Source organism: Myripristis murdjan, chromosome 4 (genome assembly GCF_902150065.1).
Source record: "Myripristis murdjan chromosome 4, fMyrMur1.1, whole genome shotgun sequence".
Classification (NCBI taxonomy): Eukaryota; Metazoa; Chordata; class Actinopteri; order Holocentriformes; family Holocentridae; genus Myripristis; species Myripristis murdjan.
Genome location: NC_043983.1, coordinates 7313604 through 7333342, shown reverse-complemented (window position 1 = coordinate 7333342; position 19739 = coordinate 7313604). Strand labels below are relative to the sequence as shown.

Here is a 19739-nt window from a genome sequence, read left to right as displayed (position 1 = left end):
TGCAAATGAATGAAAATAAAAACAAACATAGCACAATAAATCACTTGTGAAGTGATTATTGAGTCACTGGAATTGATCACTATCCCTATCCTTTAAATTTAGGGCTGGGCGATATATCAATATTATATTGATATTGTGATATGCTGCAAATTGTCTGGGTTTTTGGATACTGGAACATCGTGATATGGCTAAGAGTTGTCTTTTCCTGGTTTTAAAGGCTGATTTACAGTGAAGAAATGCAATTTTCTGAATTTAATAGACTTTTCTAACTGTTCTATTGATTGCCTCTGCCTGCTTGGTCATCATATTCACTTTACTAATTATTATTATTTGTGTCAGTATTTGGTCAAACATCATGATAGCTGATTTTGTCCATATTGCCCAGTCCTGAATAAACGATGGTTATTCTGTGCTAAATGTTTTAGCCATTACTGATTAAGGAAAAGGTATGAAGGGGATGGTTGCAACATACACAAACACAGCTTACAGTCTGTGCAACTGTAGCTATGTCTGACTCATCTGAGTGCATCGTCATCCCACATTATACATGCTGGGATCATGTTCATATGGTAAACGTATAATTTGCTACTCAACATTCTCTTCCTGCCTTATTCCTCTGTGATGATGCAACAGCAGGTGTTAAATATTTCATTAATTTCTGAGCCAGATCATTTGTTATTCCTCCTATGTGCTTTTTAATGCTGCTCAGTGTGCGTATCATCCTATGGGCATCTGCTGGGCTCAGCCATCCAGAGATAGACTTTTGCATTCCCGCTCGCATGTCTACTTTCCAACAGGCCTCGGTGGGGGAATGGGGGGGTGTTGGGGGGTGGAGGTGAGGGGGATCATGGACCCAAGTGCCTGCTGGGATGCAGGATGACCGTACAGCAGTAAACATCTCCTCATTTCAGTATGACTACAAAATGCTAATGATCCTTCTGACTGCAAAAGTTCAAACAATAGGTACATGCTGCATAATTACTGTTGTGTTTTTTGGAAAACATAGCATCCTGGAATGACAAATGATATTATAGATTTATTTGTCTCCTCTCCTTCTCACACTCTCTTTCTCCAACCTCATCATACTGGCTTAACTCAATTATGCATTATGTTAATATTCAGGAATTAACAAACTTAAAATGTCAAAATACTTCATTTTGATGGGCTGTACAGGGGATTGGAGCACATTCAGAGTGCAGGTGAATACAGTCGGGGTCCACCTGGTTTTATGATAGCTGCAGACAAAGGAAAAAGCGGTGGGAGTGTTCGTACGCTAAAATGAACATAATGTGCCAAAATGTAATACAAAGCCTTCCCTTTCCCACACAGCTTCAACATTATTTCACTGCATAAGCTCTTATCACACACCCACAATTCAGGTTCCACCTTTGGCTCCCATTTTCCTGCATCCCTGCTCCATGACTCAGGTACAATCACACAGAGTGGGAACAAACATCATCAACAACAACAACGGCAGATGAGGAGACATGTCGAAATGACACCTACACAGGCGGTGATTGATAAGCGTGACAAACGAACATGACGTTCATTAACCAACTAGCCAGCAGAGTCTAGCCTGCCTCAGGGAGGCTGAGCAGTGAGTGAGAAGGAGAGCTACTCTTTTCCTCCCCCCGTCAGTCTCTTCCCATTACTGCTCTGAGGGGAGGAGGGGAACGGAGAAAGGAGGAAATGAAAGCAGGGGGTATAGGCAGAGAAAATCTCCTCGAGGGCTAAGCCGAGGTGGGCTGGGGGATAAGAGCTTGACCAATTAAGCTAGAGGAGTCCTCAGAAAATTGGAGTGAACAGCCTCAGTCTTTTTGTCCGAGTTCAGTTCCATCTACCACACGAAATGGGAAGTTGAAATAGGGATTGTCAGTTTGGGGATTGTCGTCGTACCACAGTTAAATTCATAAAAAAGTGCGCGAGTGTGTGTGTATGTGTGTGTGTGTGTGTGTGAGAGAGAGAGAGAGAGGGAGAGATGTATGATATACTGTGTGTACAAATTGTAAAATCTAGTTAATTAGATACATGAATTCATGTGAATGTGCAATTGCATCATGTGGATGACAGCTGTAGCCCATCTATTTTCTATTTATTATCTGTTAAGCGGCATCTTTCTTTGCTTGCGTAGCAGTGCATTGATCCAGTCAAAATGTGCATGTTTCCTTCCACTTTGATTACTTTGATTTGGGATATCTTATTTGATACAACGACTAATACAATCTGGGAAAAAAGCTTACTCTACAATTTCCTCTGAAAATTGATACTACCGTAATTCTGATAACTAATTTTCTATCGGACGCACTCTGAAGTCTGATGGGTGATGGGGAGAAGAGAGTATTCCTGGGAGCAGGCTGCATCTTGTGATTAAATCCAAGTGATCGCCAGTGAAAGTGAAAGACAGAATGTACTACACCTGTACAAGTTCAGTCGCTTCAGTTTTAATAAAACAAAAAGAGCCACTCCATCTGGAAATATATAGGGAGAAAAAGTCTCTCGTTTTTCTCTTCCCATTTTTTGTCAGTATTTCTATTCCATTAGTCATGCGAATTATTCAAGCAAGTTCATCACACCTCTGTAGCTTAACAATTGTTATAAGTATAGACAATTGTGATGAGTGCCCTCCCACTTCATCATCTGTCTATTCACTAATGACAGTGGGCATTGTGTTGTTAAAAAAAAAAAAAAGAGAGAGAGAACAAGGTACAAAAAGCTCTGTGCGCAGGACACATAAAACATGGTAAAATAAAAACATAAATGTGTACTCTCACAAGTAGTGGCAAAGAGTTGGAATGCTTTCTTTCTGCTCCAAAGAACCCAGTTTGTGTTTTACCGCAGCTTAAAACACACAGCTTAAAGTGGTGCTTAGCTGAAAGGGATCACAATCCCTGACTAATGGTTTAACAGCACCAAAACCCACATGCTCCGCCACAGACTAGCAAAAGTGAACTCTAACCACGATAATGGCATGCAGTCAGGACACAGCTGTCCAACTGAGTTCAAACACACAGGAATTAGTGAGAACGTACCATGTCCAGGCATAAGAAGGCGCGCACAAACACAGAATGCAAATAGTGTTTATTGTCCCAGTTTCATTTTGAAGCAAACTAGCTGTCTTCCAGTGGCTGCCTCGCAAGGCAGGCAAAAGTGTTTGCTTTCCATGGCACAGGCTTTCCACAGTCACAGTTCGTCTTGTCAGATAATCACAGGCCTTTTCCGGGATTGATTTAAAGTGATTCTCTTAAAGTGTAAAGACAAAGGATTTACCCCAATGAACGATAGTAATATTAGCAACTAAGAACTGAGTGGCAGGCTTTCTGTTGTATATTTACTGTTATTTCTACCTTGTGGCTGTTTGCAAAGAAAGAGATATTGCTGAATCACTTGAAGCTATCACAATTCATGCATAACTTGTAAATCTTTCAGCGCAACGGAAACACCCAAAGACACGACTGCACGGAAATATCCACAACAAAACATGACGAAAAGCTTCAAGACTGTCGAGACAAAATCCGCCTCCGCCGCAGACGTAAAACCACACACATTTGTTGCCACTTAAAATTCACCCCAATGTATGATGCTCTATCAAATATGCATGACCCTTCCTCCCTCCCCACCTTTCTCATCAATAGCTATCGACTGGTTCTAAAATAGCAATCCAAAGTCACCCGCGGTGAAACCTAACCTCTGGGTTTTGTTATTTGCGTTGATGTGGCGGTGAGGGTGCGCTGTGGTGATTGCTTGCCATTTCTCATTAAGGGCGACAGCAAAATTGGCCTCTTTTCCGTTAGTGACGATCATGGGACAGAGAAAAGGAGAGAGAGAGAGAATATGTGTGTGTGTGTGTGTGAGAGAGACAGAATGAGAGGGAGGATAGATAGATAGGTAGATAGATACATAAACAGAGAAACAGGGATGGGAGGGGAACACAGCACGGTACAGGAAGCTGCCTCCACCGGTCTATTCTGGGCTTTTCTTTGCCACGCTGCCTTTGAGGCCTCGCTAGTGTCACATTAAGATCACCCATTTGAGGATCTCAGCCGAGCCTTTGAAGTTGTTCTTTGTGCATAAGCAAACAGGAGAGCACAGCATTCCTTTGACAATTGCCAACTCTACAGAAAAATCTTGTTGTGAGTATGTATTGTGTCTCTGGCCTGCTAGGGACAATGTTATCATCAGAGGGTGCAGCGCAAACTGGTGAATAATTTAAGTCACCTGTTCATATTTCATCAGCGAATGCATTAAATAGAATTTTTCCCCCACCCTCACGCTAAGAAGTAGTTAAGGGAAACATGGTTTCCGACCCCCTGTTGTCATTGCTTGTTGCTGCTTGGTGGGTATGGTGAGTGGACAAAATAATGGAAACACCTAACAATGTGTGAATCTCAAATGCCCGGTAAGGAGTGCCTCCCCCCTTCCCTTAAGAACAGCTCCAATTCTCCTTGAAACGCTTTCCGAGAAGAAATAAAATGTGTGTAGCAGGACATTAGGTGAGAAGGAAAGCCTCGGGTTCTTTGAGGCTGATGGAAAGCTACAGTAGTTCCCATAAAGTTTAGTGATGTCTTGATCCAGTGGGGAGGCCAGGGGAGGCGTTTGACTTTATTCTGGTGATCATCAACTCACTCTTGATTTGTATATTACGCAGCATTGGGGATTGATCATCTTGAAATATGATAGCATCTTGATGCAGCCATGTTTGCACCATAGGGTGCACCTGGCCCTATAAAATAGCCTTGTTTTCCTTGTTTGTTAAATGACCTTGCAGAGTCATCACTGAACGTAATGACTCCCATAAGATGGCTGCCCAAACATTACAGAAACACTGCTATGTTAAGCAGCTGGCAGCAGACATTGTGGTTTGAAGGCGTTCTTTGGCTTTTTCCAAATGTAAACTGTTTGAAAGAGTGGAGGATGACTCATCAGACCAAATTGCTGCATGACATGCAGCGTTTGCTGAGACTGGATCACAGATGTGTCTGTGGTAATTTTGGGGCCTTGTTGTGATGACAAATAACAACAATGTTAAGTATCTATCTATCTCTGTTACCGCTATCCTGTCTTAATACTGTTTCCCTTGCCACATTAGATAGCTTTACCACATGAAGCTCTGAAAACTCATACAACTCACAGACCTCTTTGAAAGCTGACATATTCTGACATATGCAGCAACCATAATTAGCATTTAACTTAATATGACTTACTGTTAAGGTGCCTTTGTAATTTTGATGACATTACTACATAGGTAAGCCTCTTTCTCAGGTGTCTTTTCCATCATTTTGTCCACCCCCCTATGTAAGTACATACACATGCAAATGCACGCTTTAGCAAAGCAGACCACGCGCACGCGCTCGCGCGCACACACACACACACACACACACACACACAAACAAACACATATTTATAGCCATAATTTGTATAAAACAACATATCAGGAAACAAGAAAACAATCAGTGATGCGTCCAGTTGCAGAACTGACTTAAACTCATTGTCCTTAAGTCCTGGATGCAAGAATGCTGCACTGGTGATGCAAAAACATCTGAGGATGCGACCTCCACTCACATCCACACCACAGTTTCAGCCCTCTGAGCCCGCACCACTGCAGTCAGCCACAATGTGGTTACGGTGACAACTTACGAATGAGAGGCACACTGGCGTTAGCTGTCCCGAGCTTGTTGGAGGCGACACACGTGTAGTTTCCATAACGATCCTCTGTCATGTTGGTCACTGTGAGGACTGATCTGGAGCTGAGGTTCTTGATATCGATGCCCTGACCCTTGATAATCCTGAAACAGAACACAATCACAACAAATAAAGCTTTTATTTCTGGCCACCACACCAAAGTGTCAAAGGGAAAGTGGCATGAGTCAAGAAGGGTGGAAATGTTTATCATCATCCTCTGTGGATCTACACGGTGTACAGTACTTCATCACCCTCTTCAATAGATCTATTTATCCTTTGGTCTGACACGTCTGCCTTGGAGAGATGGTTTGAAGGACTGAGAGGAGAGAGGAATGACCCAGAGGTGAGTGTGAACCAGCTGGGCGCCACTCGACACGTTGTTCATCGTTTTGCTACAGCTGCAAAAGCATTACGATAAATCCTGTTCCCAACTGAGCTAGGCATCTGTGCCGCGAAATTGCCCAATGTTTAATTGTTTACACTGTTGATTGCGGTGATCTTTAACGGTCTGTAGAGGTCAACATTTACAGTGTAAGAGCATATGCTGCATATCCTTGTCATGTCATTATTGGGAACATTACGGTCTGGTTTGTTTCCATTAGCGTGGTTGTTGTTGCTGTTACAGTTTGGCTTTTGGCATTATAAACCATTGAAAATCTCCAGTGAGAAGACAGGTTTCTGTCTTGGCCATGCTGTGGCCCCCCATGAGCTATAACTTGGCTCAATTGGCATGGAGAAGCACTCAGAGTTGAAATGCTACGTGTGACCTTATGTCCAGCAAATCTCCAAGCATCTGTTGTTCCCGATCCCATGGCGACTTCCTCAAATGTTAGCTGAACATTCACTGATAATCTCAGCAAGAGTCGGTGAGTAAGCCTGCCTTCTCTGTACTACGATATAAAACTAGTTAATACTCCTCTGTCATAGTGAGAGCCACCCCCAACACACACGTACACAAATAAGCACGCTGCCTTTCAAGACTGAAAGCACTGGCACATCAAAAGAAAGATTTGCCTGTCAAAACTGTCACATTACTTCAGATAGAGACAAACTGGCAACACCACCACCACATTGATAGTATGGCAACAACCACACAGAGCCAAAATGCAAAGACATCTCATTTCCCACACACAGAAATTGGATAATGGAATAACAACAGGCAGAGAGAATGGCTTACAATGAAGTGTACCTCTTTTGTTTGCAAGTCCTTACACTAATGTCCCTTTCATCATGAGAGATGAATGAAGAAATTCACATATTGCCACGGAAGAAGTCACATGGAAAGAACAAGGCCTTGAATTAAGTAAATGCTAGAATCATGCCAACTTGCCTCCTTAGCAATTTGAATAAATTGAATCCACCCCATAATTACAATTAGCACAGTGTGAGCTGATGATTGAAATTGTGCTCACCAGGAGTGGGTAAATGATGGGTAATGGGGGTAATTTGGTTTTTAAATTCAAGAACCGACACTTGAATCTACACTGATTGATGTATGTGCCGCGAATGATTTAAGCCAGTTGGCGAAGTTATGCAAACATTTCATTAGAATGCAAGGTAAGGACAGGGCACAAATGACTTTTCTTGCTGGAACACTTATGGTGGCTCTCCCTTAAGGCTGGATGAATGGGATAACTAACCAATGCTTTGTCTCTGACAAAAACAAAAACAAAAACAAAAAAGCACAATTTTCCCACTTCACTTGTTCATCAAGTATAAACAAGTTCATTGATCATCAGTGCTGAATGTAAGTATGGTACATTTCTGTTTGGAATATTCCTTAAAAAAAAGAAAAGAAAGAAAGAAAGAAAAGAAAATCCTGTATCTACACTTCTACATGGCATCCATACAGGTGAAATAAATATTTTCCAACAAGATTAGCAACACTGTCTGGAGAAAACGCAAGTGTGCTTTCTGAAGAAGTTCTTTTTGAGTGGGTACATTGTGGTTTGTGGGGTGTTACAAGGTGATTGCTAGAGTGTTGCCACGCACTTCAGACTATTAAAAGTGTTTGCTACGGTGTTACTCACGGTTCTGCAAATAATTCTAGACATTTGTTTTAACTTGCTTGGAATAATAGATGTGTAGGTTATCAAGGCAGCTGAGATTCTGTCAATCACACAAAAATAGGCTACACTGACTTTGTGAATCCTTCCTAGGATTGCCGAAACTTTCTTTCACTCGTTGTGTTGTCCCACACTCTATATGGCAAGTCTCACCCATTGCACAAACAACTATACTAAAATAAAACAAACTATCCCAAACATTCTCTCGCCCAGGGGTGTATTTCCCAAAAGCGTTGTTGTGTAATTATGGTGGTAAGTTTCATTGTAATGACTGCCATTAGCAGTTTGGACGTTGCTGAAAACATAGTTCATTGTATAGTTGTATGGTTAGAATGACAGCTCTGGAGCTGCAGTTGAAGGATAGTTAGCTCCACTCATCTACATCATACTGACATTTGTAGTGAATATAGAGGCATTAAGACTAGGTTTGTCAGCAAATCTTTCACTTACAATTCAATCTTGTTGACAAAGCAGTTTTGTGTTTGTAGGTAGTGTATTTATGAATATTGTGATGTCCATTTACATTAGGCTATTAGTGTAGTCTAATGTAATCTCTCGGCATACAATTTGTGCAGAGGATGTAATGTTCAAATTCCTAAATGAAACTTCTGTGCAATTCAAGATGTGTACAGGAGGTGAGGCCTTAGAAAATCAGTGAAAAGGTAAATAACTGCATGAGTAACACAGAGTTACTTATGCAGAGTTACACCTGTTCCCACATGAAATTTTAGTCAAAGTGCTGCTAAGAACTTTGAGAATGTAGACATAAGCTACATTTTTGGAGACAGTAAGCCATCAATAGAAAGCTCAAGTGAAATAATTAGCCTAAATTAACATACAAAATTGCCTCAAACATTCAGTAATCATTTCCGTCTTTGTTCATGAGACGAGCTGAATTTAGGAACTATGCATGCAGAAATGGTCTTTTGAGAAAATTAAACACTCCAAACACTGAGACATGTTTCCAAACTGGAACTGCAGTGGTGTGGACTTTAGACGCTCTCACTACAGTATTGGGGAACAGTCGTGACTAGGTACTTATTTCTCTAATGATCCACCGTTCTGTGGTGGTTAAGCGGTGACTCACATCGTTGTTTGGGAGATACACCCCAGGTTTTGTTGTTGATCCAACCTTGTGGATTAATAATGCCAGTTCAGCTTGTAGGCTACTGACCAAAGGGCCTTACCTTTTCTCACCCTTGTACCACTCAAATGTGGGAACAGGCACAGCAGCTGCCTCGCACCTTAGCAGAGCTGTGCGTCCCAAACCAACACCATGGCTTTTCATCTCATGGATAGATGGGGCAACTGGGGAAAAAAAAGAAGAAAAAATGACATTAGCAGAGAACACATGACAGTCAAAGGAAAGTGTTTTATGCATAGCCTACTGCAATATAAGTTAAAAACTGGCATGCATGGAAGTATTAGTCTATGTTATCATGCCAGACTAATCTCACGAGGCTGGGGTGTTCTCTCAGCTGTTGCTTGTAAACACACTGCAGGGACAGGCCTTTTTTCCTCAATTACTTGATGAAAAAGATGTCAAAAAAGCTGTGTCTGCTGTGGAGAGTATAAAAAAAACTGATCACAATTTAATTTTTTTGGGGGGATGTTATTGTCCCTGCAATGGCATTAGCCCTAGCAAAGTCTTTATATTCAAGTCATTTAATCATACATCAGCAAGTGGAAAACAATTTTTTCCCCATGCACTCCACGTGGAGCTGGCAGTGTAACTGTCATTTTGTGATGCTCAGAACAGTAGACTAGCAGCGCTGCACCTGATGACACAGAGCTCCCACTGTGAAAACTAAACTAAAACTTGAAATCCTGCAATCTGCTCAAAACTTGCATACATTCGTATAGTGTTTGTAAGCAGTACCTTTAAAGTCAGAGATGCCAAACAAGCCGTCAGAAAATTAACAAGAATGCAGTGAAAAGACTGACATATGGAGATTGTTCACTACTGCATTCTGATGGATAATGATGGCTGGACAAGTGATTAATCCATAATCCACAACAGGTAATGGCAAGAACCCCCTTTCTGCCTACAACCTGCTCCACAAGTACACTGTCAACCTGTGGGGAAATACTGACAAGCACAGATATAAAAGCTTAAGTACAACTTTGAGTCGTACACAGAGCAGTGGGAGAGCAGGGCCGTTCAAACAGACAATATCCTGCATGGTGGTCAGTGATGCATACATGTAGAGTAAACTCAACAATCAGAGCCTATGGAGGCGTTGGTAAGGGGGGGGTGAGGGGGCATCCATGCCGAGGGTTAGGAAAATCAAATGAATTGCATTGCATGGTGATAAATTGCTTAATGGAAGTTCAAAGACTCAATGGCAAAGGCAGGTTCTGTGAATGCAAAATGAGTCTCCTTTCATGTGCTGAAACGTGGTGTAAATCTCTCTGCTAGTGTCAGGAAGGCAGCTTTAAATATGGACACATTCTCAAGCAACCCAGGCCTTTTGTACTTCAAATATTTACCTTGCTTATGTTAACACAGCCTTGCATGGAATAAAATTATTGAATTGGAATTATTTAGAATTCTGACAAAAGCATTTTGATGAATACAATATGTGGTCAGACAAAAGAGGCCAGACAAAAGAAATTCCTCTCATCCTTCCCCTGGTTACATAATGGGAGTAAAAAACAACCTGCATGCTTTTGGTTTTACTTCTTTCAATGGCGTTAATCAGCCATCATCAGAACAATGATCAATTCATAAGCCATGGAGGGTAAATGGAGTAAAAACACCCTCTGTGACAAGTGGTGCCTACTGCAAGTGGCAGTGTTCTTCATAGAGAAGGATGTGCACAATGCTTCATCCCCACTGACATTATTTTCCCTGGATCAGAGAAAGCGCCTTCTTCGGTTCCCCGGTTTCCTCCTTTTTCACTTAGATCTTGTTGATTCAGAAGGCACAGGGCTGTAGAGTTTAATCTGATGTTGTGCCTTGTATAAACCTGGTTTGGCTCCCCAGAGGCCATGTTGATTTGGAAAATAACAAATTTGTGCTGAAGATCCAATCAGATGCACTACCACATGATGGACGAGTAAAACTAGTGGAACAGGGCAGCGTGACATTTTCATAAACATGCCTTACGCCAAAAAACAAACACAAGTTCACCCCCTTCCAAAAAAATAAAAAAATAAAAATAAATAAATAAAATAAAATAAAATAAAAATAAATAAATAAATAAAAAATGCCCTCTTTGAGCCAGTATGCCCACAGAAGATCCTGCAGCTAGCAGTAAACTGCCATGCCGTGTCTGAAAGTGAGTTATGGACTATTTATATTCCTGACAATGAGCCTTTGAGAACCACCTGTCAGTCAGAGCCTGTATCCAGGGGAATGGCTTGGCAGCCGCCTGCACACCTTTATTTCCAAATGCATTTGGAGATGTTCCTATGGGATGACATCAGTGAGGACTGCTGCACCTGTCCTGAATAGCACATCCTCCCCAAAGTGGTACCTGGCATTAAACGCCTCTAACTGGAAACAAAGATGAGTCCATCCCATGAACATGGCTGAATCTGATCTGTTCTTGCATGGTGACATAACCTGCACTGATATGTATTCCCGGTACCCTCAAGAGGCTTCTTTAGAGCATATGTGTGAGTTCTCATCTGTTTTTGTGTGTTCACTTGTGCACACCGCCAAAATATGCGCTTCACATCTAATAAGGAGAATGCAGTACTGGACCACAACATTACTGCCAGCCTATGACAGATCCCTTAGATTGATGGGGCGTGATGCAACAGATCTGTGTGAAGGTGAGAAAGATACATGTGAGCATTTGAACATGCAGTGTATGATCACATATGAGAGGCACACTGGGGTGACAGTGCAGTCTGTGATGATGGATGCACTTCTGCCAACCTTTCTCTGCATCTTAATGAGCACATTCACACTATTGGTACATGTTGATTCTCTGTCCTTGCACATCTGTGCCAATTATGCTGTAATTCTGCCTCTTCCATGGCTAGCAAAATAGGCTGAAGCACTGGAGACAGTGAATCAAGTGAAGGTGATGTTAGGGCTTTTGCTTGTCATTTATCATCATGGGAATTGTGGGAAAAGCTGATAGCATGCTGCGGGGGGGACTACTGGTACACCTGGTACACCTTGACTGACTCTCATGTGTATGTGTGTGTGCATACAGTAGATGTGTGTGTGTGTGTGTGTGTGTACACTAAAATATCAATGCGATATGTGAATTTTGACAATCAACACTTTTCTGGCTCAATCTTGCTTCAGAGGTAGAGCTGAAGGCTTCTGTTTTAATTAAAAACAGCATTAGCCGTAACCCTTCCATAAAAACAGGCAACAAAAAAATTACAGGCCCCAACAGCACAACTGCAGAGGAGCAGCAGTAACCTGCAGCAAGGAAACCATTACGAGGCAAGCTCAGGCCACTGTAGCCACGTTAAAACCATATCACAACGTTCAAAACACATTCACCGTAAGAGCATGTACCGCTGAAAAAAAAAGGGCCATAATACTTCAGTAAAAGGAAGAGAACATGGGGAGAAAATCTGCAACAGGGCCTCTACAGCCTTCACAGAAATACAAGCCAATAACAAGTATGAAAAAATCGATGTGGTATGCCGGCTGTGAGAGACACGGTGAGTCCTCGTAATCCTCCATTGGTGTCATTGTGCAGGGCCATTGATTATTGGAGGCCTCCAAATGCGTCACAGTGACCTGCCTGTCGTGCGGCACAGTTGCTAGAGCAGCGACATGGTGGCCCAGGCAGGTGTGTGTCAATACTTGAGACCCCACACATAGATCCGCTGTCTTTTATGTTACAAGTTAAAAAGATAAAAGTGTCTATCTGCACCCGCCAGAGGAGACAAAAAAGGCTCTTTCATGTTGTTGTTGTTTCATTTTTGAAAGGAGGACCATTTAGTCGCGCTCCCTTTCATTCATCACCACTTGGCTTAAAATGGCAAGTTACGACTGATGACAAGTTAAATGGAAGCTTGAGCTTTCTTGATTAGTCTCAAAGGACTTACTTGTTATGGTTAACTAGGATTAACTGTGCTAGATCTGAAGTTGCATATTTGAAACACTACCAAGCAAAGCTATTTTATGTACAGTGAAAGCTTTATTTATTTATTTATTTTTTTGTTCAACATAAGAGGACTTTGGGCTAGCTCTATGAGGAAACACATTAATCACACCACTTTATCAAGAGCAATACCTCTCATAAATGCTCACCAGATGAGCGCTGTTACGCTTCAAATGAAGAGAATGCTGAAAATAGTTTGGGCCTAATTCCTCATCTCACCTACCAAGTCATACAGTTTTTTGGTACAGAGAAAAATACCCCCATAATATCATAGGTGGTCCAAAATGCTCTGATTTTATATGCATATCAATAATATCAAGTCTTTCCAATTTAGGCTTTGGCACTAGGATCTGTGAAGATAGATCACAGCCATAAAATCCAGCCCAATCCCATGATTCCAATTTGAACCTGCTGGCATGTCCTATATCATCATATATTGTGCAATACAACATCAGGATTTGGAGAGTAATGCAAAGTTGTGCACTAAAAACCATGAAGGCCCAATAATCCAGGTAATTTAGAGTCTAGAGAATGCTGTGGTGGTGCAGTAAATCATGCCTGGACTCCACCAGATGGGGGTGGGAGGTTGGGGGAACAGGAATAGCACAGGCACGACAGAAGAATAGGCGCTGCAGGGCCCTGCCAGGTGACAAATTGCCAGTTGCGGGTTGATCATAAACCAACTTCCATTACATTTACATTATACAGGCCTTGTCACGAAAACAAAGATGATGCCTCCAATGGAGCAGCTCCACAAAGTGAGAGAATACGTGCATGTAAATGATGAATACACCGTTTAACCTCCTCTCTAATCTAATATTAATGGACAGGGTTTATTCAGAAAGTGTTGCACCTTAATGTTAAGGGCTCCACTGAGTAGCTTGCCTTAAGCGTTCCTCATGTGACTATTAATGATTAATTGGTGTGCTTCTACACTGAATATGATTTATTTAGCAACAAACTATTGTTTGCCAAGAGAACCCAGGCAGGCTTTTTAATTAAAAGATCAATTAATAACCCTACCTCTTCAGCCAGATTTGAAAATGAGTTTTCATTGCAATTAAGAAATGGACTCATCAGTGCATGACTTATCAGCTTACACACAGAGACACTGTTCCCCAATGCCATCTGCAGGCTTCATTGTCCTATTATTTATTTATTTATTTTGTCAGTCAGGAATGGTTCTGTGGCCAAGATTTATTAATTCATTAAGATTTCTATTCAGAACAGCTAAGAGAACATTGTGTTCTTCTTTTCATACAATGCAAGGCATATAAATAACTGACTTGGTGTGTGGGACTGTGTGGGTCGACAGCAGTAGGGATTCATTCTATTGCCTGTGTTAAACGCTACATGTGGTCCAAGGTACACACAGCCCCCCTGCTATCCGCTTAAACACATGAATGAGCTGTTGGGGTTGTTCTGATGAAGATCTCACACTACTACAGGCTACGTGGAAATATCATTAACACATCGCCTGAAGCAAGTTCACCATGTCAACTTCAACTGCGCGTACTCACAAGACATCCATATTAATGAATGAGTAGGGCGAGCTAAAAGTTTCTTATGTAATTCACACTCATTTGGTGGCGGGCCGGGATTTTATAGCCGCTTGCCTTTTGTCATTGGCATAAAGTTATTCTGATCAGAGCCAACAGAAACTGCAGACCAAGCTAAAAGCCACAGCAGTGGGCTCTAAAGATGGAGTCACTGAGTGTCAATCTATTGACAAGAGGTACTGGCAAGAACATTTATTCAGCAGAAGCTCAAGATTCAGTTCATTTATTCATTCCCCGCATGCAGTAAGGAATCCAAATAGCAATCAAGACGAGAGCTTTGGAGAGATGTAGAGAGATGGATTTACATCCAAACAGCTTGAGGGTACTGGCTTTAACTCTGCTTAGGATTGGATCAGAATCCAATTCTAGGAAGCCTTCTCTTGAATTGTAAGCCAGAGTCTTTCAATGAACGCTGCAAATTGTCTGCGAATGCGGCTCAACTGAGACTATGTGTTTAATGTAGAAACACTCTCAACAACAGCAGGTTTCATTGAACTGTGACGTGCACCTTTGTTCTACCTTCGATCCACCCCTATATCCTTGCAAATCTGCAGACCATGCACAGGCCACACACACAAACACATACGCACAGAAAAAAAATCTCCATCTTAAGTCACTTAGTCTTGTATTCACTCTTAAAATCTTGCTTTTCTTAAAATAAGTGAAAAGTTCTGCCAATTGGATAAGGTAATCCCTTTGTTTCCAATGCTAACCAACATGTTTCCAGAATTTTCAAGAATCAAGTATACTTTTCTTGATCCCAGTGGGCTGATCTGCCTTATTCTGCCTTGTTTCAACATATCTATTTTTGTTCCCAGAAAAATTCCAGAAACAACTGAAACTGCCTCAGAAACGAGTGGGATTATGTCATGCCTACTGGCAAAGTTTTTTTCGTGAAAAATAAGATTTTAACACTGAATATGAGGCTAAATGACTAATGAAGATAGAGGTGCAAGACAGTACCATGTACATATCCATATGTGATACAATACACATATGTAACCCACTGCCAATATGTGCATGTATGCAAATGTTCATATTAATAAATAATGAAAAGAGAAACACAGCTTTAATGCTATGCAAAAGCACACTCACTCCGCTAAGCTGTGTTTACTTCCTTGTCATAATTCAACGTTGTAATATTGGGTAGTTATTAAGATGCAAGGTGTGTGTCTCTTGACCACCAGTAAACAGGTTAAGCCTATTATTTACGAGGGATGGTCACGACTCCCCCAGACGACTCTGTCAAGGGAGTCAGAGGACCATGTTGTGGATATATCTGCCCGGGGCAGGGCTGGAATATGAAGCAGCCGTGGAAGAAGGGGGCTTTAGAAAGAAAGACAGGGTTGGAACAAATAGAAAGACAGGGCAATGTCAAGCATTTTTAAGTGTTCACATTAAGCCTCCGCATTTCAATTAGGCTCAGAAGTCTATCAATACTGTAGCTGTAATTGCTTATAGCAGTTCTAATGTGCATGCTCATAATTAATTTAAAATGATTACAGTTTTGTCGGCCAATTACTGTAAGCAGGAAATAAAGTGAGGTGCTCCTCTTTTTCAAACTCGGCCGAGGTGAATACTGTATGTGAGCAGAATTCACAGCTGCAGGGCACTGGGGGAGGAAGGAGGCGTACAAATGCCTGGCAAACTCAGAAGCATACAGGGCACAGCTGCGGTCAGCGAGACAAGAGGAGTGAAACATCGCTGTGAATGAAGATAGTATGGAAGGAGATCATACCAACACTCCTGGCAAACAACGCCGAAAAACAAAGAATGTCAAACCATCCGTGCTAGATGTCTCCCAATTAAACTTCCAGATGTGTGAGGATTTCAAAGACAAAGCCGCCAGAGGAAAGGCGCTGCAAGTCTGGATTGTTCACTCTAACTTTCCCGGAAATGTGGCGGTTACATAACCAGTGGTTTCATATAAAAACATATTTTGCCATCAGCATGAACAAAAGAGATAAGAGACAGATACAGCAAAGAAGCAAGGGCCTTCCTACACAACATCAACAATCCAAACATATGTGGTGCTAACGTGGCATCAACTGATCTGTCTTCTTATGCATTCATTTCCTGTGGATTGTCTTGTGGCAGCTTTCTGATTATTACATGGATAGAGAGAGACAATCAAAACATCTGGTGCGGTTTCAAGTGGCTTTAGCGGAAGCATCTGAAACAGTGGCAAGTGACTAAAATACAGCAAAACAAGACAGTTGGCGGTCTGTGTACTTTCTGCATGTGACAAAAGTTTGTACAAACTGTCAAGTCATATTTCGGGACATTAGAGGGTTGAAACTTTATAGTGTTACTCATACAAAGACGAGTGACAGCATACGGGTAGACGGAAAGCGCTTCCTGATGTACAGAGGAAGGTCAAGCATAATTCATTTTGCAGCTTAAAAAACAGGCAAGATTTTGTTGTTTTATCTGGTTACTAATGGATGACTTTACACTACAACAATGAAGCTGCTTCATTAATTAATCAAATGCTGGCTTTTTATCTCAGGCGGAGATGTTTTGGGGGTGGATTCCTACTCATTCATCCCTCCAACTCAGGCACCTAGATGTGATATTTATGCCTTTGAATCAAACTGTGCAGTGAGAAATTCAGCCAATAATGGCACCCACCTGCTGCGGGGATGAATATGTAAATTTGAAAAGTGGGTCAGAGATCAAATTTCATCAGGTAAAATCATTGCTGAAATATCCTTTAGCCAAGCAGGGCTTTTCAGCCAATCTGATTCCAGGATGACCTTCTGGATGACTGCCATCATTCAGGTCTGGTTGATGAAAGTTCTCGGTCGGCATTCATTCATCACAGGAAATATAAAGACACAGGCACAGACCAGTAATTTAATTAGGAACACCCTGATCAAGGTAGCCTTTGGAGCATTACAAGAAGCAGAGCTTCTTCTAATGCTCAAAAGCAGAGTTTACACATGCTGCACTAAGCTGTGTCAGAGAAAGAATGCACAATGAAAACACCTCAAACCTTCAGCCTCTGACTCATCATATCATGTAAGGCCAAATGGCAGGCACAGCGTTATTAAAACTCCTAACATGCCAGAGCTTAATTTTGTTTTCATTACTTTCTTTTGCTTATTTTAATTAGTGGCCTTAATCTGCAATTAGCCTGGAGGTCAACTATACTCTTACCTAAAAAAACGTAATTATTCTGAAAGGGAAAATAAATTATTTTGGCATGTATTTAATTAGACTGTTAACCCATGAAATGTCAGTGTCACTCACAGCAATGTTTGCCTTATTAGATTGATAAACGAAAAACTGTAGGCTAGACCATGACTGGTTGCTGTTCATGATGTAATTTCATTTAACTGCTATTAGAAAGACGATACTCTGGCAGGATCAATAAGAGTCATTACCATGATGGCCATTTATACTGTAATAGAGCTGGGCGATATGGACAAAATCATGCATCAAAACATCTTTGACCAAATAACTTGATGCTGATGATATTGATATCTGTACTGATATCACAACATTATTGTGGGGAATAATTGTTTGCTGCTTTCAAACACAGGAGATTTTTGCTCAACCCCATCTTCATCCTACCTAAAAAAAATTCACTGCCCGGTATCCCAAAAAAACAAAAAAAAAAAAACCAAACAAAAAAAAACATTATTTAACTCGGGCTGGGTGATATGGAAAAAATCAATTATCATGATATCATCATGGTATCTGACCAATGACCTCAATATTGACTTGTGACAATACTGAAGGGTTGACTCCTTCATAAGAGATTTAGACACAACAGGTTTTGAATAAACCATCATTAGTAATGTGGACACGATGAGCAAGCGAGTAGTGGAAAATCAGCTAGAACAGTCTAGTGCATTAAGAAAATTGCATTCCTCTTCTGTATTGCAGCTTTTCAAACCAGGAAAAGACACTCACGCCATATAATGATGATACAATATCTAAAATCAGACAGTATCTAGTCTCATATCACCATATTTATAAATCACCCAGCTGTATTCTATGCCCAATTATAAATAGATCAAAACTTAAGCAACCAAATCAAAATGGCCTTTCATTATTTAGGCTACATGTAAAATCAGTTACCTGCATTACTACAAAAAAGTATTTCTTGGAAAATCTGTTAATTAATACATTTGAGGCTATCAGCTGACACAGTCACAATGACACCTTCACAATCTCCTCAGAGAACCCTTCAGAAGTTGGGAAGTGGCAAACTGTTTCATTCAGTCGAGCACAATGGCAAATGTGAACAACCCTTTGTTTGTACATGCTGGCAAGGCAGAGTCCTCTTTCATTCTTCGCTTTCTTCTATGTCATTATCCTCTTTTTCTCCTTCAGATCTTTTATGTCAACTCACACCTTTATCCTAATTTGGCATGCCAGGCCCTCATCAATCCCTCAGTGTCCTGGGCACTGGGAACTGTGAATATAGCCTGATGTGAGAGTAGAGCTTGAATGATAGATTGGGATAGGGTCCAAACCCATCTCTTTTCCCTTCACAGAGGAAGAATTGCGCCAGGGTGGTGAAGAGGCAGTGAGGAGTGGCCACCAGCTGGCTCAGGTTCTCTGCCTGCTGTGGCCATATCAACTGCTCCAATGGACAACTTCAATTCATTCATTTTGCCCCTTATCTTTGTAAATGAGCCCATTTGTCACAATTCACCAAATAGGCAAAGGATAGACGAGCGAACTTTCATGAAAAATAAGAAAATCCTTGCAGAATTCTTGGAGACTTGCAACACTGATTGTTTAAAAGCTGCACTAAGCAACGCACTGAATTCCAAGATTTTCAGACCGTTACCCCTCGTTGCCGTTTGGAGCCGCCAACATCTGAAGTTGCCTAGTGCTGTTTAGAAGTGACATATTTTGTTTATGCAGGTCTCATAGTTGTTCACCATTTAGAATGATAAACAGCCACAATAAAACACGGGACCTTTCATGAGTAAGGTGCTTGTGAGGCCAGAAAATTCTCACTCCATGGAGCTGCATGTCGGCCATAGCTCAAAAAGGACATCAGGAATAGTCAAATATTTACGACTGGAGGGGGAGAGAGCTCTGAGATTTACACTGGGTGTAGACACAGCCTGGCCCCTTCACCTTGGCTCAACTAATTATTGCTGATGGATTTTGAATAAGGGCTTATCAGGAAGAAACGGGATGTGTGACAGCAAAACCGACTCCTCGAGGATCCTGTGGCTATGTGTAGGTGTGTGAGTGCAAAGGATATCACTCACACTGCTAGGATTATGGGTTTGATTCCCACTGAGGCAGGCCATATGATAATATGCACTTGTGATGCTGTGAGGTGCTTGGGATAAAACCATTGACCAATTTCCACATGTTGTACATGTTAT

The 19739-nt window shown here is 41.4% G+C and overlaps 1 protein-coding gene across 1 annotated transcript in view; it reads right to left on the bottom strand.

Annotated features, from left to right (window-relative positions):
• The window catches only part of negr1 (neuronal growth regulator 1), a 134581-nt gene that overhangs the window by 27548 nt on the left and 87294 nt on the right, over positions 1-19739 (bottom strand). Inside the window, exons 5-6 of the mRNA XM_030050179.1 lie at positions 8933-9053; positions 5635-5783 (exon numbers count right to left, since the gene is read on the bottom strand). Of these exons, the coding sequence (XP_029906039.1) occupies positions 5635-5783; positions 8933-9053 (270 nt within the window). The remainder of the gene's footprint in view (positions 1-5634; positions 5784-8932; positions 9054-19739) is intronic.